Source organism: Syngnathus typhle, linkage group LG6 (genome assembly GCF_033458585.1).
Source record: "Syngnathus typhle isolate RoL2023-S1 ecotype Sweden linkage group LG6, RoL_Styp_1.0, whole genome shotgun sequence".
Classification (NCBI taxonomy): Eukaryota; Metazoa; Chordata; class Actinopteri; order Syngnathiformes; family Syngnathidae; genus Syngnathus; species Syngnathus typhle.
Window position 1 is genome coordinate 9,326,884 of NC_083743.1, and position 25,144 is coordinate 9,352,027.

The window sequence follows — 25,144 nt, forward strand, 5'->3', positions numbered from 1 at the left end:
TAAATTCACACTTAAGACCAATTTAGAATTCCCAATGAACCTCATATGAATACGTATTTTCAGAATTTTTGAGCCACATGCAAAGTCCAGATTCAACTCCCAACCTCTGAACTGTGAAGGAAAAGTGCTGCTAACCACATCCAGCCACCAGCCATGAACCTCTACTGGGTAAAGATTCTCACAGACATCATTCAAAACCTTGTTGAAAGAGTGGAAACAGTCTCCAATTTCCAAGCCCTACAGTGGCCAATATTTTTCTTCCCAGTGTGTGAACTATCACTCACCCATTTGGTTCTTGTTAGGAAGGTAGTAGGCATTTAGGGCCTGTGGGGGGAGTATCCACCTGTGGAGATATCAAACATGCCCACCCAACACACACACACACAGGCAAGCAGAGCGTCACGCACACATACGACAAAGTAGTGAAGAGAATCCCAGAACATTCTCTCTCTCATTTCTGTATAACCCCCTGGTGAGCGGCATTCAGTGCTTGTGCTTCCACAGTCACAGCTCTCTGCACTTGAAAACAAGGACAGTTCTTCTATGTTAATCCACTTGAAGCCAGACCAATCGATTGCCACCAAATTCCCCAAATGACTAACTCTGAAAGTGAGCGATGCCCTTGTTCCAGGAGGGAAAGACTGATGGCTCTGCGTGGGCTGTGTAGCGTCAAAGAGGATCGAAAGACAAGAAGGAGGAGCATTTATTTATTTCTCGGTGACAAGACAGAGCGAGCGAGCAATGAAAGATGTACTTTTTGGTGATAAAGGGGGAGTGCGTGATTCAACTCTTTAGGGTATCGAGCGTGGGCTAATGGAGCAGTTGTTCCGGGCATCTTGGAATAATAATGTGTGTCAGTGCAGAGAATCACTCAATCCAGGAGTATGAAGCTGCTGTATTTTACAAAAAAGGGCTCCAAGTTTCACCAAAGGTCCCTACTGTCTGGCTGCTGTAGATAAATAACTAAATGGATATTCTTCAGCTCTGTGTTTTCGACTTTAAATATATTTGTGTGTCACAGTGGCACAACCACAAATGTGTCAAACTAAAAAAGGACATCATCGAGACATTTGCTAAGAAGGGGAACTCACACTGTCTTATCCACTTCTTCGTGAATCTTCTTGATGGACAGCTTAATGTTGAATTTGATGGTGTTGAGAATGTTCTTGAAGTAGGTTTTCTCATCCACGTCAAACTGCCAAACCGTAAAATATGATGACACCTATTGGTTAGTATACAGTTCTGAAAACAACGAGCTCTAATATACAGTAAATCATCAGTTATATCTTTAAAGGAACGCGGTGTTAATTGGTTAGCACATCTGTCATCAGCTTTAAGGTTCCGGTTTTGAATCTTAGCCGGCCTGTGGATGGATCGCTCCCATGCGATTCTAATGAGTAAAAGCAGTATAGAAAATGGAAGGATGTATTCTTATCAAAGTAATCCGTGGATGAAGCTGCTTGTTTTTCACCAATGATTAGGTACAGTGGAATGCTTCATGAAAATACACCTGTTTTAAAATGGACTCTTCAGCAATTAACCAACTAGTTGTTAGTTGGTAAAGACATCGCAAATTTGCCAAATTGTTCATGAGCAAGATATTGAAAAAAACCCACATCGATGTGTGAATGATCTTTTGCTCTACCATGACATTTTCTATTAATCCTCTGGTGACTGCAGTGAAATTTTAAAGCGCTTCGAGACCCTCAAGGTAAAGAAGTGCAACCCAAGCAAGGCCATTAACCATATTGACTGTACTGTTTATTCTATTACTGAAAACTCGCCCACTCATAACATGCACAATTTTTCCAGTGGAGTGATGTGGAAAAATACTTTTCATTCTTTAAGACTAATGTACTCATTGGTTGGTGCAGAAAAAGGTTGCCGTGTAGCCTATACGGTAAATGATATAAGGCGTTGACAGTCATAATGGCCCTCCGAGGAAAACCATGACTAGAATGCGGCCCGCGGCAAAAATGAGTTGGACACCCCTGATCTAAAAACATGCAGAATAGCGGCCGTTGAGTCTGACACCTGTGCCTTGGACCAAATGCAGGTCCAGGTTATGGCGCAGGTGTTGTACTTCGGTGGATTCGATTAAAGCGCAAGCAGACACATTCTGTACTTTGCTGAAGTTTGTGATGGATGTCATCATATTTCCTTCATAAATATGACAACAGCATGCATCGACCTCTTTGACTGTATTATTATTCAGACACTCGGTCGGGGGGTGGATGGCGGTCTCCAAGTGCCCTCTTTACATCGGCCAACTCTACAAGTATATCATTTGAGACCTTGCAATTTCTTCTATAGTGCTCAAACTACATCTGCATGGAGATCTGGTAGAATTCACATTATGTAGGTTTCTTTTATCACTAAAAGATAATTAACCTGCAATCTATTCAGAAAATGTCAAAGGCAGGAATTTATCAGCAACATAGTGCATATTTTTGCACACAAATACGGCCAATGTTAACTTCCAGATAGAGCCTTTTTTTTTTTTTCTAAAGCTGCAATGCCTCGGTTTGACCTTGCTTCTACTATTTGCTCTTTAGTTCTGCCTGTTGGCTCTCACTGGGCCACACGTGCTTCTGTTATCTGGGCCGTTTCAAATTTGTGCTCGCAAGTTACCTTTATCACACGTTTCTAGGTATTTTCTTTTAGTTTCTCTGATTACGCAAGCTCTATTATAAGAAATGTTCTCTGAAAAATGTATGGGCGGACCTTCTTTTGCCTCGGGTAGCTAACTAGTAACCCATTCTGATACCTAGTGTAGTGTTACAGATATCGATTTTCATCTCACATAGTGGATACTGAATGTTACCCCTACTTGAATCAGCATAGCTAATTTGAAGGGTACTTTTTTCTGCACGATGTATGCTCTCTCCATTTAAATTGGCTCCCAGGATAGGAACGCCTGATGGAAAATCATTTCCAAAGTAGAAAGCCATGATGAGAAAGTGTGATCTTATGACTCACCCCATATTCGCGATCTATGAGCTCAGGTTTGACCAGGAAGTCTGGGTATCCTGTCATGACCATCATGTACTTCAGCTGAGAAAGAAGAGTTGGAGAGGATTATGAGGGACAAAGTGGAAAGTGAGCAGGGAAAAAAATACCACTCTCCATACATTTGCCTCCAACATATATTGAATTATAATTTGCGTCTGGAGTCGGGCACACACATCTGCACAAGCGCACACATCAACTAATCAAGCAAACCAAGTGAAATAGGATTACAGGGAAGCTCTTTATATTCGGCAAGGCCCCATAAAAGGATTATAACTTCACATTGTAAATGTATTAGAAGGGATATCTTGCCGTGCAGACCCTAAACCAGTACCACAGAGAGATCTGTATTCTCAAAGTCAAGACCTTGATGCATTCTATCACTTTGTTTCATCTTCCCAAGCAATCAGTCAAACCCGCGGAAGGAAGAGAAATAGAAAACTAAAACAAATCCAAATCCTAACTAACAGGAACTTGCGTGTGTGAGATGGAGGAATAAAGTTTTCAACCTTTGCTCTGGCTGCCTCCTTGGTGGCTTCATCCATCCAGTCAAGGTCCTGCAGCCGCAGGTCCAGGGAATGCTTTATATCCTCTACCAACTCTTGCACCTGGACGGGATCACATTACATTTAAGGTTTCTTTAAAACACATTTTCTCACTCAGCTTATTTCCTGTTAAAGGAACGTTATGTTTTTAGCAGATGTTAGAACTGTTATGTTTCTTTGACGGGAAACTACTGTTGACCAACCATATTCATTTTTGGATGTGCCCTATAAAAGGATGTAACAGGCATGATCTCTGAGAAGCTGTGACTCAGTTGAACACAGACCTCCACTCGGACGAAAACAGATATGAAATTGTGATTCTACAAGGTGTTTATATATGATGACATTGTGGTGATCAGCAGCTTGTGTTTTCACTCGAATAAAAAGGACATATTGTTATTCCACACACAAATGCAAAAGGCAAAAACCAAAGTCAACAACACAGATCACAACGTAATGAGAAAAAATTCCCCATTTTACATTTTGATTCCAAATTTTTTCCATTTATATGCCAAGATTTTCTGGGCTTCTGCCCCCCCTTCCACAAATGAAAAAACAAATCACTCAATCATAATTTTGTCATGACAAACGTCTGCTGTTCCATCACATCGTGTATGCCTCCATGTCAGGTACTCAGCATGACAAAACACTCGTCTTGAAAGCTTAACAAGAGCTCCCGAGGCTTTGTAATTTCTCTTTAGGCTGTTGTAAGTGTCATCTGTCAGGGCTGCACATCACAACTTGTTACCAAACAAACGTTGTGGGCATTAGGTCTTAAATTAAACCAGCTTCGCGGCCCTTATGTGAAGCACTGCATTTTAGTGAATTAGTATTTACACAAGAAAGAGAAAATTGAGAAAAACAGTTTACAGCAGTCCAACCCTAATTTTGCCCTTAAAATTGACAGGATTGACAATTATTTAGGTAAAGTGCACAATATTTTCTTTCAACAAGTTTGAAAGTAGTGACAGTGTTGAGTTGAGTGGACAGATACAAGACTTTTGTTGCAAAAGTTAAAAAAAATACATCCATATCTTCATGTCCTAGAATGGCCAAGAGACTGCGATAAGAATAACAATGTGGAAGGATCAAGATGGGAGAAAGACGGACCATAGGTGATAAAGGGCCAGAGGTGTGGGATTAGTGAGAACTGGCTTAGAGAGCATTATAATGGTCATGGATAGAATTTTCAGATTGGAGCTCAGCAAACCATGAGAATCATCAAGTTGTTTCAGAAAGCCAAGATGAAATGTAAGAAAGAAATGCATGAAGTATAAATCCATGATTAAAGAAAAAGTTTTTCTTTTTTTCTTTCTCTTCTCAATACAAGTTTAGAATAATGATGTTACAAAATGTCTTTTCAGCAATAACATTTGAGGCCAAGGTCAGTTTTTGAATATCCTCTTATTGCCTTGGAAGGCTATATGATTTTCAAATTCATCTCAAAGCCAATGGCCCTCTTTACAAGCAATTATTGAAAACTAGCTCGCATTTTGTGCAATCTGAAAAACGACACAACCAAAGGCATGCATTCAGTGTTCCATTCTTTCACTCCCCACCTTGCATTCTTACCTTCGCCTTGCTCTGTGAGGAGAAGTGCTGCTGGACAAAGAGAGCTCCCAGGGCCATGCCAAAGTGTTTGTTGGCCTGCGTGAGGCACAGTCTGCCCAGCTCCAGCTGCTGCTCGGTGCCATCAATCTCCCGGGAAAACTCATGGATGGTGCTTCGGAAGGCGGTTGACAGATGTTCACTTAGCGCTGCCACAATGCGCCACAGCATGTAGTTATGGAGAACCCTACGGTGGAAGGTTCAGTAAGTGAGGACAGTGTTATTGGATAAAGCATACAAATAATTGAAAAAGTATCTGTACGGCAATGAGCGCGAGAGCTGTTAAAATTCCATCAATACTTGTGAACGGTTTTTCCTCCATTTTTTTCTTAAAAGCGATTTAACAGTCGAGGAGTATGAATTCTCGTTTTACATACATTTTATTTATGTGTTTTTTGAGTATGTGTCAAAATTTCCCTGGACACCACTACTGCACTCCAGAGGAAACATAATACCTTGAGAAAAAAAAAAAAAAAGAAATTGAAAATGGAATCGCTAACTTCAGCAGTGTAAAAGGCAAAATGGATACAGTAAATAGGGGAGGAGAGAAGAAAAATTAGATTATTAAATATTAAAAATTCCTGTGTCTGACCTTAGAGCCACATTTCCATCCAACTTGGGTTCTCTCTTGGCCAAAGTGCCACCCATCTACAAACTTTTTAAAATTGCATTTGTACATTTTCATAAATGTATCTGTTTTGCTTTTTACTGTTTTACCACATCAAAATGACAATAACAAGCTAGCCCCATTTGCACAGTACGTAAGAGTTCTTTTCAACACCACATTTCATGTCTCAGATTTGAATCCCAGATTTTTGGTCTGGTCTTAGTCTCGGACTGGCCTGACTAGGGATTTTCCACCGAGACTGATCCTGAGCGGCGCTGATCTGTTATTCTTCAACTTCATTAATGTGATGAAAAGGTGACACTCTTGGTTATACAAAAAACTTCTTCTATTAATGTGTGACTCCTCACCTACCAGGACTGTCACCTTTGTGGTCTTGCGACCCCCATACATAAGCAAAAGCGAAAAGTAAGTTAAAAACACAGGCAAGCTAACAACTAAGTAACACCAATCGAATCTAATATTACCATTCAAAGGAATATACCTGGAAAGACTTAAATTGACACTATGTTTTAGTTTGGCTGTAGCTTATACCAAATTATACTAATTTAGTCACGCTTAATTTCTAAATATCTACAATCTCGGTTTGATTCGGCCTTAATTTACAAATCTATCCAGGTAAGGCAACTGAGAACAGTTTTTTATGTATCTCCAATGCAAACAATTCATCTTCATCCACCGAATATTGTGGTTATTGCATGGACCATGGCCTAAAGAGGCCACTTCAAGAAAAATGGTTGAATCAATGCTGCCTGACAACAATGCTCTGGAGGCCATCTGGATCAAATTTTAGCTCTGAAAGTATCTGAAATAATGTAAGCGGTGGAGACATGAGAAAACAAGACAATGAATGAAAACCAAAGCAGAGTGGGCTGGTTTAGTCTAGTCCAGTGCGGCAAGAAGAGGCACTAAAGGGAATCATCCATTTATGCATTCAAGTTGAGTCTTCTTCCATTCTCAGACAGAATGGTGGTGTGCTCTTGTGCCCTACTCTGCTGGGTGCACTCTTTCAATGTGCTATGGGGGACAGATGCCCCACTCCCATTGTGAAGATCCATCTGAGGCTTAAGGCATGTTGTTATTGTTTCCTCAATGATTTTATTTTCCCTGTGTATGACAGATATGGAATCAGAAGAGCTTGGCAACGGTACCCTGAAGGTCCTGCCAATAAAACACTTGTGTTGTGAATATAATTGATGGCAAAAGGTAAAGGAAGATGGGCTTGGAGGATGGAGGCTTGTAAATGTTATATTTTGCAAAGACAATTCAGCATAGCTAGAATTTATTTAAGATAGAGGTTGCTCAGATGCAATTCATATCTAATTTGTACACATTATCTACATTATTGAAATAGTGTATTTAGTTCCATTCAATGTTGGACAATGGGTCTCATTCACTACTGTTTCTTCCCGTGACCCTCCACTCAAATGTGTTGTATGCAATTTATCAACAAATTAAAAATATAGCATTCAAGTATGGATTTTATTCAAGCAAGGATTTTATTTGAAGTAACAATCAGAGGTATAAACCCTGCCACGGTTTGGCTTTCGCAAAGGTGCTTCTAAATAACTGGGCTGGCAGGTAACCGAACACGCAGGAGCTAACTCGTTTACCTGCTGGTTTATTAAAAGCACTTGTGGCTAAAGCCAAACTATGGCGAGGTTTTTCCATTTCTGGACCTGGATTGACACCTCTGGGAACAATATTAATGAGTAATCTTCACAAAGTTTCTTCAGTCTGTGCCAGCTATACTTATATACTAGGAATCTTTGACGTCTATAGCCGTCAATGGCAGTGAACGGGTTAAACTGCAAATGTTTTTGTGTTGTGTTTGGAAACCCAATTATGTGAATTATGCACCTACTGCACACACGCCGCACCTAATTCAAAAAGTACTATTCACACCACTGTAGCCAACACTTCCTTTTGCGTATGCATTTTACATGAAACATCTTTTCACACCACTTTTCCTTCTTTACAGTCACCTCAAAGGTTAAGCCATCCTGCCTGATGACATGTAAAATGTGTCAGCAAGTACATTTGCAGTAATGGAGTAACAGCAGAATGTACAGATCAACCAGTGGCTCTTAATTAGTGAAGGAGTGAGGGCTCATTAGCTGAATGGATTTTAATGAGGCTAGTTAGGGAGATGAAAAGACACTGTCCTCCCATTTACAAAGGTAATGACCCTGAAGGGTAATGGGTGGGATTGAGAGCCTCCTATATTCCAAACCTGCAATGGCACTGCATTTCAGGCTCGAAGTGCAAATACATTTCTATACTGCATTGTTCAAATGAAAAACCAATCAAGTACGCTCTGCAACTGCAAAACCCAAAATATTATGGACAGGTTTTTTACCATTGTGTAATCACAACTGTATATTTTCAGTTCAGATGAGCTCTAAACATTCATTTGAGAGCACAAGTGCTGCAATGAGTGCTAAAGCAACATGAAATCCAGCATTTGGTGAACCGTAAATAACATTAGAACCAGACTGTCTCTCTATTTTGAAAGCAGGACAACGCAGAGAATTCTGAGCTTCAGGGGCCGACACAAATATGGTATCGTACGCATAAGTGCAGGAATACGGTGTCAACATAAATTAGACCACACAGTATAGTGTTCCACCCGAAGCTTGAACTAGCATTAAGTAGCAAACCATTAAAAATGACACACAGCATCGTGCCAGCCTCACACTCTGACACCCTTGAGAGTGACGAACAGAAGGAGCAGACGGAGCAGGAGCAGTGGCGAGGGTGTGTGAGAGATTCTGGTGTTGTCATTATGCTTTCTCCTCCATTGGAGGCTTGCTCATCTGGCTAATGGGATCGGCTGCAGTCACTGCAGTGGCTGGAGACGGCATAGTGGGCTGTAGAGAAGGACAGGAAAATTGGTGGAGGCCGACGAGATGGAGGTGTGATAGCTTCTGGGTGAATGCCATGAATGAAACACTGGGCGAAGAATATGCCTTGCTCATTCATACTCGGGGTGTTAGGGCTTATTTCTGCCCAATAAATGGTATCTGCAGCCTTTTGGCCAAAAGTGGACTTTTTCTTAACTGATTGGCTTTAGCTGCAAGATTGAAGTAAAGGACTAGATTTCTCTTTAAGAACTCCTCATAAACTTTTACTGACCTTTCTGAGAAATGTTCCAGCTTGGGAACACGTGAAATCAGTTTTGGAAGCCACTTCAAAAAGTATATCGAGAGTCATGGTTGGATGTATTTGCCGTTGAAGAACTTAAGAGCACTAATCTCAACCATATAAAACACCAATACAGTAAAATGTTCCTCTGGCTGAATGGAGAAAACATGCCACAAATTTCCAGGTGGATGAGAGGTCAGTTTATTGGCATATCACTCGCTCACTCGCTCGCTCACTCGCTCACTCACACAATTATTTTTGTACAGGTGGAATATTGTTCATGTTTTGAAAGTGTTGAAAGTTAGAAGTATCACAGTCATCGTGTTAAAGTCGTACATAAAATACAAATGGGACTCTTCTGTGGATAACATTTTGAATACAGTACCTGTAAAGTGTTGACACATCAAAAAATCGAATGCTACAGGGTAGAAAAACAAACAAAAAAAACAGGCATATGTCAACGCCATAGTTCAGCCTGAGAGGGTAATTGAGAAAGATTGTGGGTCTGAATTCAGCTGAAACTAAAAATCCATTATTGCAGTGAGGCTATGTTGGACATTAGGCTAGTGGACCAGGGTGTTATGGTTCTGGCAGTTCATCCAGAACATGTCTGGAATTACTTTTTCCAATAATTGGTACATAAAAGAGGCAAACTCATTTGCTGCCAAATCAAATGAGCAGTTAAATTTCCTGCCTTTCCATGCAAAGACCATACATGGTTAGTGCGTTTGGTGAAGGTCTATTCCTGCTGGCCCGTTGGAACAGCTCGACAGATTCGTCAGAACTGCTATGACACATTAGGGGCCACCATGACCAACCTTTGTAGATGAATCCCTCTAACAGCTGACATTTTATTTTTCCCTCAACATTTTATTTTTCTGCTCGTGTGAGTGATGTGACATTGTAGAATTAAGCCATCCAACCTTTGCTGGAGAAGCCTTCCCAAATAATGTCCTTCTCCTAGTCGCAAAACAAAAACAAAACAAAACGAAAAATGAACTTTACTGGGCTCACTCAATAAGTGTCCTGCATTTGTTTCATGGAGTAGTGTTACATGTTGCTGCCGTTTGTGCATGTGACGCAGGTACAATATCAACCAAGTCCTAAACCCAGAATGGTAAAAAAAAAATAGGGGAGGGGGGTCACCTCACCAATGAAAATGTTCCAAACAATAAAACAGCTTAAATTGGATTACAAATATTGCCCAACAAGTATTTTGAATATTATTGTTGAGCATCATTTCATCATTTAAAATTTAAATGAAATTGAATTAATTTGAGAAAATCTCTGACTTTCTGAAATGAGTGAAGTCTCGAAAAATCTTCTTTAGGATTATTGTCTAATAAGCGAATCATCACAATCATAGTCTCACTGTCATTGTCCAGGTGAGCATTGAAGTCACCCAACCAAACCATGGAGTGCCCAAGGACTCCAAAAAGTGTGGGCACTCTGAACTGTTGCTTGGTGCATAGGAACAAACAACAGTCAGGACCTGTCCCCTGACCAGAAGGAGGAGGCTACCCTCTTGTCCATCGAGTTGAACCCAAACGTACAGCTTTCCTTGGCCCCTCCCACAGGGGGTGAGCTCGTGGGGAGGGAGACCGACATTGTACTTCCAGATGCTTGCCACTGAGCACCACCTCCGGAGGGTGGCCCCGGTGACCCGCGTCTGGGCAAAGGAAAACGATGTCCATATATCTTAATCATTGCAAGGGTTTCTATGAACTGTACTTTGTGTGGTACCTCATCTTTAGCATGGTTGACCCTGCCACTTGCATAAATCCCCCGGGTACTTAGCTCACTATTTGGACACACACACACCTCTCCACCATGATAAGCTGACAGTTCATATTATCTCTATGCAAAACGTTTTAAGCGCCGATATTGAATGTTCTCCATCGGTGACAGATGGAAAGTGTGAGGGACTGAAAAGGAACAAAAGTATTCCGTTAGAGGTATACTTCTTCAAATACCCTGTTATTTCTCCCCTCTGAAGTCTTAGTAGAGCTGGAGTTTACCGTAGATGGCTGACATATGTATCTATGTATGTGGGAGTATGACATGTATGACATCAGCCCATTTTTCCACATTAATGACGAGAAAGTAATACACCCGCCAGTCATCCAGTCAGTCAGCTACGCTTGCAGCTTGAGTGGTGTTGTGTAGAGCATAGTGACTATTGGCGAGCTGTCACTGGCTCTAACACACATCTTGACGTGGTATAGCCTTGCAGCCTGTCAAGAGCAAGAATGGGAGGGAAGAAGAGTGTGTGTGTGCTTATGTGGGAGAACAGTGTGGGTAGATCAATAATAATCAGCTGCTTTAGAACTGGAAGGTAATTCAACAGGAACTGATGTGCACTAACGTACTCAAATGTCCATGTACAGATGGACCTGAAAAAAAAAACCAAGCTGTATGACAGCTTAAAAAAAAAAGACCATGCAATGGCACTCTACACTCAGACTGCACAAATCAATTTTAGAGAAAGTGCTCATAAAGAACCAAACTAAAAATGCATACATCAGAAACGATCGATTTTAGAAAGAATTAGTGCCCCTCCCCTTGGTACGAAATCCAACCCTTGGAAACCTCTCCACTCTCTTTCCTACTGGTTTTGTTTACCTTTTTGAGGTGGTCTTGATGATGTCGGACACTTTTTGTATGTAATCTGTGGCAAGCACCACGATCTCCTTGTCTTCAGAGAAGTTGTCTTGGAAGATTTTATCCAGGAGGCGTTTCCAGTGAAGCTGTGGTCAGACAGAATCATCAATTGACACTGATGTAAAACAATGTTATTTCCCCTTTATTGCATCATACTGATGGAATCTTTCGACTGACCATGTGAGCCTCTTTTTACTTGCTGTTTCAAGGTTAATATTGGAAGAATGTTATTTATAATATTCTATTCTACAATTATATAATTTAACAGTAGAATGCCTTGTTAGAGTTAGGTCAGATGCCTCACTAATTTCCATTGTCAAATTTTCTGTTTTTCTTTCAGCTTATCACTGTGTTGTTTGTGTATCTTGGTGCTCTCGTAATCAAAAACAGTCAATTCTAGGGAGTGACGATTCATGCTCATTGTGCATGTGCTCAGTTCGCAATCAGGTTGTTGAACATACTGAAGCACGCAATTAGTGCATTAAGGAAACCACATTGTTTTAATAATTAAATACCTTTGGCAAAATCACTTCATATCCACACCTAATTTTGAGAAATGCATCATGAAGTGTGTTTGCACTTTTTTTACCTCTCCAAATCTCAATTAATATTGTTTTTTTTTTTTATCTCTTCCTTTCTTTATTTCTTACTTTATTTATTTACCAACTACCTTGTCATATTCTAAACCAATCCAATGAGTCAGAGTTTCTATTATACTGTTGAAGAATACAGTACTTAAGAATGCATAATCAGACTTCATTATAATACGTCAGTTCGAGGCTGGACCGTTACTTTAATGAAAAGCCAGGCAAAGATTCATAAGTCAATATTCACGCTCAATATTGCATATTGTTATTCAATACTGATTCTACTGACTTTTCTTCATAAGATTTCTTACCATGGCTGTATTCAGACATTTTTGGTGGTGACAAAATAAAGGCGTAGTTGTGCACCCTTAAAAAATGTTTTACTACGGCAGTAAGAAATAAGTAGGCGAGCAAACCACTACACTATGGCCATCAATGTGCAGTAATATGAAGTACTGTACTATAATACATTACAGAGATAGTAACATAACTTAGGTAACTTATCCATCCATCCTCTACATTGTGTATCTTGTATATATGTGTGTGTAAAATTTTCTATAAAATCCAATTACATTAATGAAAATGTGTCCCCTTTGACAAACGAGTGAGTCTGGTCTGAGAGTTGCCTCAGGATGCAAATAGTTTAAAGGAAAGACCAAACAAAAAAAGATCAAGAGCGTTTGCTTTCCACAATCTCATTTGGAGGAATCAGTTAGTAAAGCCTCTTAATGACGTATCATGTAAACAAAATTTGCATCCTAAATTCATCAGCATCCTCCTGATCTAATTGACAGTAAATTGGTTGCAGCAGCACAGAGTGCTTCTTATGCTTCTGTTTCGGTCCAATTTTCAATCGGCATCTTTGGCCTCATTTTAAGGTTTGCAGGTATTCACTATCAGAGTATGTTTCTTTCGTAAGTGTAAATGTTTAATCTCATTTTTGGCCAAGAAATTGAAATCGGGTACTTTATCTTTCATTTTTTTTCTCATGTGTCTCTCTTCTAACCACAAAACATCTTGAGGATCTCTGTCAGCGTACGCGCTGCTTCAGGGTAGTGCCTCCTCCTTCTCCTCGCTCGAAATCCAATTTACCTTTCCTCCTCCTCCTGCCATCATGTCTAACACTCTCCAATGTCCGCTTATACTTCTTCCTCCCCTCTCGCATTCAAGCTTCAATCTTAAGTCCTGCAAGGCGGACGCTTTTTGTGATTCACTTGTGTGTGTGTGTGTGTGTGTGTGTGTGTGTGTGTGTGTGTGTGTGTGTACAGTACTCACACCAGGAGCAGTGCGCTGTAGCTGCCTGAGTGTAATACGGTTATACATCGTGCTGACGTCCTTTCTTTGGTCATCATAATCTGACATGGTGATCTGGAGAGAGATTTTACTGAAGACTGGACACATAAACGTATGCTTGCTCGTAAACCGGCGCAGACACACAATCCGCTCACATTGGCTAGACGAGTCTCCAGCTGTATAATCTCCTTGGACTTTTGTGTAGCATTGTGAGCTCCCAGCATGCTTAGTAAGCGCTCCATGAGGGCCTTGTATGCCGCCAAGATCTGAAAGGCACAATGACTTCAGCCCTAATCGAAGGGAGGAGCGTCATAAATAACAGCTGGTGACGGCCTGACATGTGGCAGGGTGTAAAGGATAACAAAAGCACAGTGGGACACAAAAGAAAACAGGTGGATTAATGCAGATGAGCCAGGCAACTAAATAGAACAGATGGGAGAGGGATGAAGAAGTGAGGGAAAGAAGCAGGAAAAGACAAGAGGGTGAACTCATTGACAGTGAAGGGTGCAGGAAAGCATCATATTGGAAAGGGGATTGGATGTGGTCCAATAGGAAGTGAGGGCAGAAGTGCAGGGAGAAAATGGCATGGAAAACGAAATGGATGGGTTAAATAAACAAAAGCAGGAATTTCTACCTTGACACTGTCTTCATCCTGACCCAAGTAAAGACTTCTCTCAGGCAGTGTGAGTCCTTCCTGATCAATCTACATCAGACATACAATTCAAAGACATAGTCACAAAAGTGGCAATATTTACCAAAAACAATGAAATAAATGTGTATTTTTCAAATCATAAATATAACTGTGGCTAATCATTATTTGGGTCTGTTCCCTTTTCAAATTTGAAACTGAACCACCAACTAAATCATTTCTAAAAAATCTGTGAGTGGCTCTTCCGCACTCCCACCACTCTATCACATAAGAGTGGGACTAATTTACATAATAAATGCCCTCATGCGAGTTTCCTTTTGCCAATCCTCGCGGATCATGTTATAGGCAGAGAAACCTGTTGTCCACTTTCAAGTGAGGGACACTGTCATCTTTTTTTTATTTTGCTCAGTTTTACTCTGTAAATGAGAACATACTCAATTGCCTTAGCTGCATGATTACGTACACCGGGTAAAATAAATAAATGCCCAAATCAATAAAATATAGTGGAAACTCCAAAAAGTATGCCTTTAGGTTTTTCATTTGGTTGATGTGTGACATTTATTTCAAAAGTGACAAAGCATCCTCAACAAGGAGAAAAATATGAAGAGAAGAATGAACACAATAAGTAAGTATGTTACATGATGTTTACAGCTACCGACCTTGCTTGTCTCACTATTAACAGTGGTCAACTTATATGTACACTAAAAAGCTAATCAGAGTTTGATCAGCATCCCTTCAACAGATCGTCTTCAACCTGAGAGGTTCCACTGTCGAGCCACAATAAACAATACAATTTGAAGGTGTCTTTAGATTTCAAATCTGTCAACATGGAGAAATTATTAAAACCATGTAATATATTCCAACAATTGTCTTTGTCTGAAGTTTCTATTAAAAACTTGCAGGACAGTATTATAATGAGAGCCTTCTAAAGGCTATGCTTGAGTCAGCGCCTTATAATGTGAATTTTGACATTTAAATGAAATGTTTTTCTCGCTCCTTTTTCTTCCCTTTAATCAGGAAAAAAAGTATTTTAAATAGTCACAGTATTTGATCGTGGATATGAGCCATGTTTTGGAACCAAGAGTATCTCTGTGTGATCAAGTTCAACTCTACTGCTCAAACATGCTGTAATTAGGAGGCAGTCTATGACAACAAGCTTTGTTGTCACAGAGGATTAACCTTCTAATATAATGATACACGCACACACACAGATACACGTGCCGCATAAAAATGGACACCGTTTCTCACCCTGATTGCATTCCGAGAAGAGTTCTTGTCATCCACGTTGACGGTGAGAGAGAAAAACACAGCAGTGCTGTACACGCCCTGCGTCCTATAAAGCAGTTCATTGAAATCTGGTCTTTGTGGGGCACCTTCTTTCTCCCAGCCTGCAGCCCCAGGAGGAGCCCCAACCTGATCCCACCCTCCGCAGCTGTCAATCACCTCCATCATGGGGTCAGAGCCTAACTTGTCGATGTCTTGGATGTTAATGCAGGATCTGTAAAACTCCTTGACTTTGCGCTCTGCCGATTCGGGCTCACGTCTCTGAATTGGCTCCATAAGTATGTGCTGCAGTTTTTCTTCATTGTGCTCTCCTATGGATGTAATGATTCCATAGCTGAGCTTGTCCTCTGGGATGGCGTGACGTCTCAACCAGCCTCCGCACGCAAAGGAGTAAAAGTCTTGGCAGGGCTGGATGGTGGGGTCAATATTGGCCTGCACAAAACGCGCCGCCCGCAACAGTACGCGTCGCCGCTGGCAGTCCTGCCTGCACTGCGGGTCTTGCTGGGCCTCCAGCGAAATGTATTTCATTGCTAGCATGCTTCCTAAAATGACACACATGCCCGCTGCGAAGACCAAAGCCGAAAGGAGGCAAATCTCTCTCCGGCTCCACCGGGGGAGCCCGCCACCGCTGCCGGTGCTGCTCGCATCTCTGTTGCGACCATTTGACCAGGTGCTTCCCCGCCCGCGCGTCATGTGACGGTCCAGACTGCCACCCAAGTGAAGGGTCATACCATTACTGAGGATGTCACTGCTGTAGCGGCCGCCATATTTCACTTCCTGGAACTCATCATAGTGCGCGGTTAGCGAGTAGGTCTTCTCCATGACAATGGGACGTTATGAATTAGACGTCACGAGCAGACGGCTGTGGGGGGGAAGGGATTAAAGGGATTTATTTTGTGTTCAGATTAAGACCATGACTCCGAGTGAGATAAATAGAGGGAGGCCACACAGGGCAAAACACGGATGATACGGACGTCTTAAACTACGTTGCCTTTGTTCCTTTCAAATCACAGAATGAGGACTTCCATTCTGCTTGAGGAATCTCCCGGGTCTTGCTCTCTATCTCGCTCATCCTCTTTCTCCTGGCTCCCTTTCCATTTGTTCTCCTCCTCCCCAACTGGTTCCAGGTCACCTGCTGATGAAAATAAGAATTATTTAGGAGGGGGCTTTGCGGCATCAAAAGAAATATTGAACAACTAAGACTTAAAGGTTTGGGCACAGTATCTGCACATATTCTGACCAATTCCGATGGATGGCGGCAAAACCTGTAGGGTTAATCGCTGTCTCTCAGGGAAGTTTGGATGACTCACTAAAAATGGGGGATAAAAGCTAAGAAGGTGAGTGTAAACCTGAAGATTGGGTTTGCCAAAGTAATTTTGTGCTTGAAAATAAAATGCACCCAGAGAGGGTAATCAAAAGCATAAATCTTAAATGAAAGGCATCATCCAGAACCATGTTTCCGAGGGAACAAAATAATAGATCCTAACCTATCAACACATGAAATTAAATCTGGATTAGAAGAAATGTTCAATCAAGTTTCCATATCTGTAATTGCAGTCATAAAGCATCATCATGTATTCTACTTTAAAAAAAACAACAACAACTAAAAATAATGCTAGAAAAGCTGCATTTGTCAAAGTACACAGACCCACATGGTAAAGGTACATAGAAACATTCGAGGGCTGACTGCTCCAACTAATCCACTGTCCATACTGCCTGTAGGCGATATCACACAAAACAATGACAGCGCCCGACAGATAAGTCGTGTTGTACCGGAGTGAGGGTGCACTCTGTATGACTGTGTTGCTCGGGGTTATTGGTCAGCCAGAGTCAACCTGCTCACAGCTATGAAGACCATCAGTTACACCTGATATGAGAAGAGCTTGCTGCAGTTGCTGCGTTCATCATGCATACACGTGGACAAATCAAAATCCATCACCTCAGAAGACATAAAGTCGAAATGGTGAGCACCGCACGACAACTGCAGGAATACGGATCGTACAGTAGTGCCTCGTCTGATAAATGATTCTTAAGTGTATGGAGAATGTACATCCATCTTTTATTAAAACAAAATCGAAGCAGTGTATGAATTCTAATGGATTTTTTTCAACAAATGCAATCACCATTACAAAAGACCAGCAATAGTTCAATGAGTATATAACAATTACTCGCAAAAACATCATTGTCAGCATCATCGCGACAGTTTTAGTAATTAGGTTGGTTCTAGCACAGTCTTATGACAGGCAAGTTAACCTACAACATGTGAATTGATCATATCAGCTCTTTTGTTTTTTGACAATTAAAGTGAGAATTATTCCTCCGTTTGTCGGCACACTTTTTTGCAATGATACCTCCCTATTAATATTTTCCATATTATGTATTTCTTGTACCATCTAGTACTAAAGAATCTTAGTGTCATTCGTGCTTTTGTTTCGGTTATCAGTGATTCGCACCCTCCTCAAAGTGTTCGTCTCAATACACAGTGCTGTGTAGTTCAAGGCAAATTGGGTATCCAAAAGGGCAGAAAATTGGGGTAAGAACTGGGAAAATTCAACGATGAGGTCTCTCAGTGAGATGTCACTGTCCATCCAAATTTTCATCTGTCAAAACCGCCACTTTGGTGCACATGCTTTTGAATCGGTGAGGCTTTAACTACTGTATGTATCATGACATTAGTTTCATGTACTTAATGGATGAGCACTTATTCTCTCTACCTCTACTTATTATAATGCACAGGTGATCGGATTATATGATTTCGATATATGCCTCCTCTCTTTGGAACTACTCTCGTCTGCTTTTGAAATGCACCTACACTCCCTTGTGCCACAGCTCCTTAAACACTACAATAAATTATGGCACGCACACAGACACACACACACTCATGCACACACGCATACAGACTTGAACTCGTGTATGGATAATGGATTGGATCTTGTGGGTTCCATCACAGAACGCTATGTGTGATGAATGGCTATTTACTGAACATGACAGCTTCTGATATCTGAGGGTAACTTATGCTGAAGCGTGTGCACGCACACACACGCACGCACATACCCACACACACACACACTGCAACTGCACAAGACTGGACACATATACGTGGAAAACACAGGTCTCATGAGTCATTGCACTTTGGCAGCTTTTGGCATTATATTGTACGCCTTTGAAAGTATTCTATTAAAATAAGTGGTAAATCATTTCTTGGAAGGGGAACACTTTCTTTCAATGGCCCTCATTTACCACCAGTTCTTGATACTTCCTAGGGACTTATTGTGGTAAAATTGTATGATAATTGTTTTTACAAAAATAATTGGGTCTCTGGAATACATGCCCACTGATCCTTTGTTCGAGTCTGACGCCAAACTACACAGAAGCTCAATCATGTTGAAAAGAAAAGATAAGCAGAGCTGCAGTGTTAGCACAGATTAGCGTCAACCACTGGTGTTACCAGCATTTACGTTTTACTCTCCAAAATGCTAACGAGCAGACAAAGCAAGACAGGTTATTATCAGGGGACTGTTACTGTATGCCAAGTCAGATCAGCTGCCAGGCACCAAAAGCGTCATACGCAATCACACTTAGCCAATTCAATCATAACAGCCCTAACTTCAGTCTGATAACCCGTTGCCCTGTGGCATCTTTTCTTGATGAAACACTTGATGACATCTTTCCTGACTTTGCGAATTATTTTGAGTGCTTCTGTTTCTTTTGCTGTGTGACACAGGCTTTGATTGTGCAACCTGTCCAGCTCGAGTTGCGTGTTCGTGCTAAGGAGAGGAAAGTGTGTTGAACTTTTTCTCTCTCTCTTTCTCTCTCTCTTTCTCTCTCTCTTTCTCTCTTTCTCTGTTTCTTTCTTGCTTCTACAAACAAACCAGAAATTTGTAGTAATATGTAGTATTGGTGTATTTTTTTTTGCATATGGAAATGTGAGCGTATTGTAATTTTTGTGCCTCGCAGTGGTTGTTTGCTAATCGAGCAGACCTGTCTGCACCAAGCGGGGCATTGTGGCAGAGCGTGTCCTTTGACATGCACCCAGCACTACTGAAAATTTGGTGTCTGGAAGTCTGTCTAACTCTACATCTGCTTGTGCCATATCGCGGTCTGGCGGAGACCGCTGACTTAATGGGGTTTTGATGAGCAGACCAGACGCAATTGGAGGTGTCGAGGACTAAGCGGCGCCCCAGAGGGAATCGAAACCTTTCTGTTGCTGGTCCTATTTAATGACCTTCCCTTAAATGTTGGGCAAGTCCCATCTTTGTCTATTTTTAACACTCTATGGGCCCTATTTTGTGTACCAAGTCTAATGCAGAGCACAGTCTAACGGGGATGGAAGTAGTCGTGTCTCTCATCTGCATCAAAATCAGGGCGATTGAAGAGTCTACCGTGCCTAACATTGTGAAACAAAAGCATCCCTCTATCATACCCGTTGCTTGAAAGTGCTGGGCACTAATGACGAGCTAAAAGGGAAAAAAAAAAAAAAACTTCCATGTGTACATCGTTTTTCATATGACAACCGGGTATCAAACCGTCTAAAGTAGTAATCAATTGATTGTATTATTATCATCATCATCAAAATTATAGTTGTTAAATCCTTTTGGTTGACACACAGGGATGGGGAGGAGCGCATGAAAAATCAGAGGTGGGGATGAATAACCCTACTCTGATAAATTACCACCAGTTAATTCTACATTTATTGAGGGTACCTGCTAACCATGTCTAGTGCCACATGGGCCAAAGCATCTATCATAGCCGGATTGCTGCCTTATTTTCCGCACAGCGATGTCTCCAGGAATGACTGGAATTGCGACACAATCAAAAGTGGAGCTGTTTATATTGGCGAAAAATTGTGCTGTTCACACCCACAGCGGCGCGATTGGCCTTTTTTGTTAAATAAAGTGGCTTGATTTCATCTGTGAAATTAACAATCCGTAATTGGTAATCCGGTTACTAATAGATCTAACTCACTTTTTTGCCGCGCTAAACTTGTGCCAGCCGTGGAAAAATGCTCTATTTTCTTTTTCTTCGCTTTTAGAGAACATACAGGAAAATTGCTAAAGAAAAAAACTGGGACAAAACGAAAGCTAACATAATTGCTTCTTTATAAATGTTTGCTTTTGTAGTGCCTCTCCACCCATCAAGTATGAAATTGTTCAGCCAAGTACATTTTTTGTTAGGTCCCTGTTTCCAAAAACAGATGTAAGCAAGCCTTTCAGATATTTCCTGAACTGTGACATCACAGGGTGTTTGCCGATGAGTCCATTGCGTATGCTACACGCACAAATCCACACACAAATTGACAAGTCTACTTTGGATGCTTGGTTTACGTTTCTTCATGAATAATATTTTGATTTGTGGCCCAAAACAACTTCTGCTATTGTCATGTCCACGGTCTGCAGATGACAGCATGGCTCGTTTGCATGAAACGGGATGCTGCTCAAAGCTGGCTGTTTTCAAGAGGGCTGCAAAAAGGTTTTGTATAAATGTTAAGTGTTCTATATATCTGACCGACTGAGATATCTGTGTAAGATGAAGCATCACACATCTCTTTTAAGAATTGTCACACAAAGCCGTCTAGCCTCTCTTCAATACCGCTGCCATCAATGAGTCACAGTATGTCTGCTTGCTGCTTGGCATTGTGCATGTTATATTGATTTTCAGAACGTTTTCTGTATAAGCAACTCCTTCCTGCAGCAGAGCAACTATGTAGATTAATGCGCTGTAGTGTCTTTTGAAATCACAATCATCGACCAACTATAACTCTTGCTTTCACTTAACTGCTCAACTCGAGACTTTTGACAGTGACCAAATACAGACCATACCTTTATCTTTTTTTCCTTCAAACTCTCAGTGGATTAAATTATTAGCCCTGAGATCAAAATTGTTTCAAAACTTGCTGTAGGAGCACTGTGACTCAACCCTTATCAGCAGTTTCCAGAGGCTACACTCAGTGGTTAGTCTTATGGTAACACGTTTAAAAATCAGCCTTGGATTTGTTATTTTAAGTAGCAGTGGATTCATTAAGGCACAACAACAGCAGCGGCATCAACAACAACAGTCTTAATAAATTGATCCATCAAATGTTAACTATTGGCTCGCACATGCACTGTACATATACGCTACAGTATATTGATACATCACACTTGTTTCAATACAGGTTTTACGTGACATGCATTTATTGCTTCAGTTTTCTGTTGATCTTTCACACTTGCAAAGAAACACTCCGCTTCTGTTGTCATTTAGATTAGGAATATATTAATACACAATAACTGTGAGATTATTTTTTTTCTCACCAGATAATATATAACCTTTCATTGGAAAACAAACGTTTATCTTGCTGTTAACTGAACGTGAACTTTCTTGGACTATTTGAACTTCAAAACTTTTGTTTGTCACGCAACGCACGACAGCAAATTCATGGCTGTGCGTAAAACGCAACCAGGGCAATGGTCACTTTCATTGAATGGCAAAAATGCAAAGGCCTAGTAACAAAATCAATGAGGAATATATGACAAACATCATTCAATTGTTAATTGTCCACTTATCCAGTCAAGCAAAAATTTAATGTGGGTCCAAAAGGACCATTCAAAAGGCTTACTATGACCAATTGTGCGTTAAGTGACCAACAATCCCTTAAGCTTTTTCTTTCCCCAAGTTACAATTGCACTCCATTGTCCAAAGCGCAATTGCAAAGACCACCTGTCAGCAGTACAAGCTCTTCTGCTTGAGTTCTACCACGCACAAGAGTGGGAGGAACTTACCTGTGGAGAGTAAATCTAAACAGTTGGCGGGTATGGAAAAGTGCCTGAGAGATGATTGAGATCCGCTCCAGTGGAAGCCAAGCAGGTGATCCGCCTTCTTCACACACCGGGATGTGCACCGCTTACTGCCGCCGCTGCAGCAGCCCACAGCCTCCCAACTTGTAAGGGGGAGGGAGGGGAGAGGGAGGGACAAAAGAGAATGAGTGAGAGAGAGAGGAGGTAAGTCCGTAATGCACCCGCGGCGCAGGCACACACAAGCCACACGGTTATTCAAGTGTTCCTCTGTTGAGGTTTTAATAACTGGTCCCTTGTATCCCATGTATTTTGACATTGTGAGTCAACATGAGTATAGATTGTAGGTATTGTTTTAATTGACATGGTCCAGTGCAGTTGTACACAAACTTTTTACAAACACACAAAAAAAAATGCTAAACTCTCCAAATTCTACCATCATGACCACCATTAAAATACAATAGCACAGTAGGCATAAGGGTGCATCACACGAGACAGTGGTGTTATTCCCCAAAATAGTAAAAGTAAGACACAGTTTGAACATCATCAGTGCATTTAACCAAAATAAAATAAATACAAATTAATTCCATTAATGAATTGCATTAAACAGTTGATGAAAATACTAATTGTACCAGCCATTTCAATGTACACAGTTCAATTACCAAATTGACCCAAGGGTCTTAACGTTGAGCTGGCACACCTTTAGTGGAACTTGGAAACATATTTGCCACCTATCATGTGCTATCCTTTTCCACATATGAATCCATTAATCTCAAAACGGCAAAGCAGCTCTTTGGAAAATATTTGCAAACACTTTTTTTTTCTGCAGCCTAAACTGGATTGTCACCATCTAACCACCACACACAAGCCACAAGATCATTTATAGCCAACAAGTCGTAAACCAGTCAAACCAAAATGTTATACTGCAAATCAACTTATTGACTAACTGGCTATTTCATTACCACTATTGAGAGGAAAGGAAAATCAATCATTTTTACTTCCTAATATGTTTGTCAAAGGTAGGCGTAGGTTGTAATGATATGACATTTGACATTTTGAGATGGCTAAGAAGAGCAAGCAAGAAACTATATATTTTTTGCAGTAGTGTTAGAAAACAATCATGTAACACAAGAAGACACAAGTTGCTTGGTTTTCATTTGATTGTTGTATTTGTATTTTAAACGTTTTTCAGCCAAATATTTACGGTAATTATGACTTTTCTTCTGCATTAGCATGGGTTAGTGATAAATACGGTACATTACAAAACAACACGGCACATATCTTCTCACCTAGGAGTGTGAAATCTACTATTACAATATTGCTGTTCTTCCACTACTTCAGGCATTCTGTTGAGACAATGAATGAGCAGCAGTGGTTTAGTTGATTTAAATGTTATTGGTTAGCACTCTTGGGACCACGACTGACCTGACATTAGAAATAGTACCTCGTCAATGTTTGGAAAGTTTGTCTTCGACACAAACTTGTTCAAGAATCAGAACTAATTCAGTTTATAATTTCTCTATTCCAAATATGAACTAGTTCATAGTTCTTTGACGTGATAATTCTTCTTCGCCTTATAATCCGGTGCACCTTATATATGGACCAAAGTTTTAAAATGGGCCATTCATTGAAGGTCCACTTTATAATCCGGTGCGCCTTATAGTGCGGAAAATATGGTAATTAAAGACATTCAACTGTGCATAAGCATGAACGTGACCGTGAATAGTTGTTTGTCAATATGTGGCCAAATGTGTACCCAGCCTTTTGCCCAAAGTGGCCTGGGATAAGCTCCAGCTCACCTGTGACCGTAATGGTGATAAGTGGTTTAGAAAATGGATGGATGGATGGATGTCGGACATCACGTTGGACAAAGTACCCAGCTGTTTGACCTCATCCATCAACAGCAAAAGACGTGCCCAGCCTAGAAGGTACTGCAGAGTTGAAGAGAAAAATCGCTACCGTATTTCTCGTTGTGCCTAAGCAAAGGTTGATTCATTTGGAACTTTTCACTTTATTGTGAAGTACAGCCAACAGAAGTCTATTCGGCAATCCCTGCCTAGTTGTTATTGCATTCAAAAATGCTACACTTCAATGTATGCAAAACCATTCTATTGTTTTTATTGTTTATATTGCATGAAACGATTCATGGATGCTGCTGACAAAATCGTAACTCTTCTTTAAATAGATGATGAACTGGCCAACCAGCTGCACTACATCATTGGGCCTTGTGGAATTAATAGGGTAAATATTTGAGTTGAATAACACCAAATAAAACGAAATAGTCATTACATGCCAAAACAAACCATTTGGACAAAACAATAGAGTTCGGTTCCAAAATGGCCACCACTTAAACGGGAAACATGAGAAAAAAAATAGACCTGACACATTTCATTAAAGAAGACCTATCATGGAGTTGGACATTGGGTTTCTTCAGGGCCTTCCCTATTACGTGTGAAATTAAATAAGTAATTATATGCTCACTTTCACTGCATGGGCCACATACCCAAATCTGCACACTCCACGAGTGTTGTCGTCATTCAGTTTGCACTCATTTTAGATTTGAGGCTCATTAAGTACCCACTCCTTACTCCACTCATCACAGGAACGAAAGCCGTTATCGGAGTATGTCACATGTTATGTCACAAATAAGCGAGTAAGTCAACAAGCAACTTTTATGAATGTCATGTGGTATTCTTGCAAATGCCACTTGAGCGTTGACGTTCGTATCCTTGTCAGGCCTTAGCCACTGTGATATCATTTTCAGTCGACAGCAAGTGGCAGTACAAAGCAAAATGGGAACAAACTGAAATGGACCAAAATGGGTGGATAGTTTTGCTTAATTCCAGAAGCGCGATAGTAATCACAATACCATACCGCGTTAAGGCCAGTGGGGTGCATAGAATATATTAGTATACCGAAAATGTTTGACTTGACTTCAAATAATGAAATAAGATGGTATTTTTTTACAT

General features: G+C 40.7%; 1 protein-coding gene across 1 annotated transcript in view; it reads right to left on the bottom strand.

Moving 5' to 3' along the window:
* LOC133156077 (endothelin-converting enzyme-like 1) overlaps positions 1-25,144 on the bottom strand; it is a 72,439-nt gene that overhangs the window by 8,952 nt on the left and 38,343 nt on the right. The window contains exons 2-12 of the mRNA XM_061281839.1: positions 22,164-22,321; positions 15,370-16,540; positions 14,107-14,175; positions 13,628-13,738; positions 13,455-13,547; positions 11,554-11,678; positions 5,127-5,349; positions 3,519-3,617; positions 2,980-3,054; positions 1,092-1,195; positions 285-343 (exon numbers count right to left, since the gene is read on the bottom strand). Coding sequence (XP_061137823.1) covers positions 285-343; positions 1,092-1,195; positions 2,980-3,054; positions 3,519-3,617; positions 5,127-5,349; positions 11,554-11,678; positions 13,455-13,547; positions 13,628-13,738; positions 14,107-14,175; positions 15,370-16,227 — 1,816 coding nt within the window. The 5' untranslated portion in view covers positions 16,228-16,540; positions 22,164-22,321. The remainder of the gene's footprint in view (positions 1-284; positions 344-1,091; positions 1,196-2,979; positions 3,055-3,518; positions 3,618-5,126; positions 5,350-11,553; positions 11,679-13,454; positions 13,548-13,627; positions 13,739-14,106; positions 14,176-15,369; positions 16,541-22,163; positions 22,322-25,144) is intronic.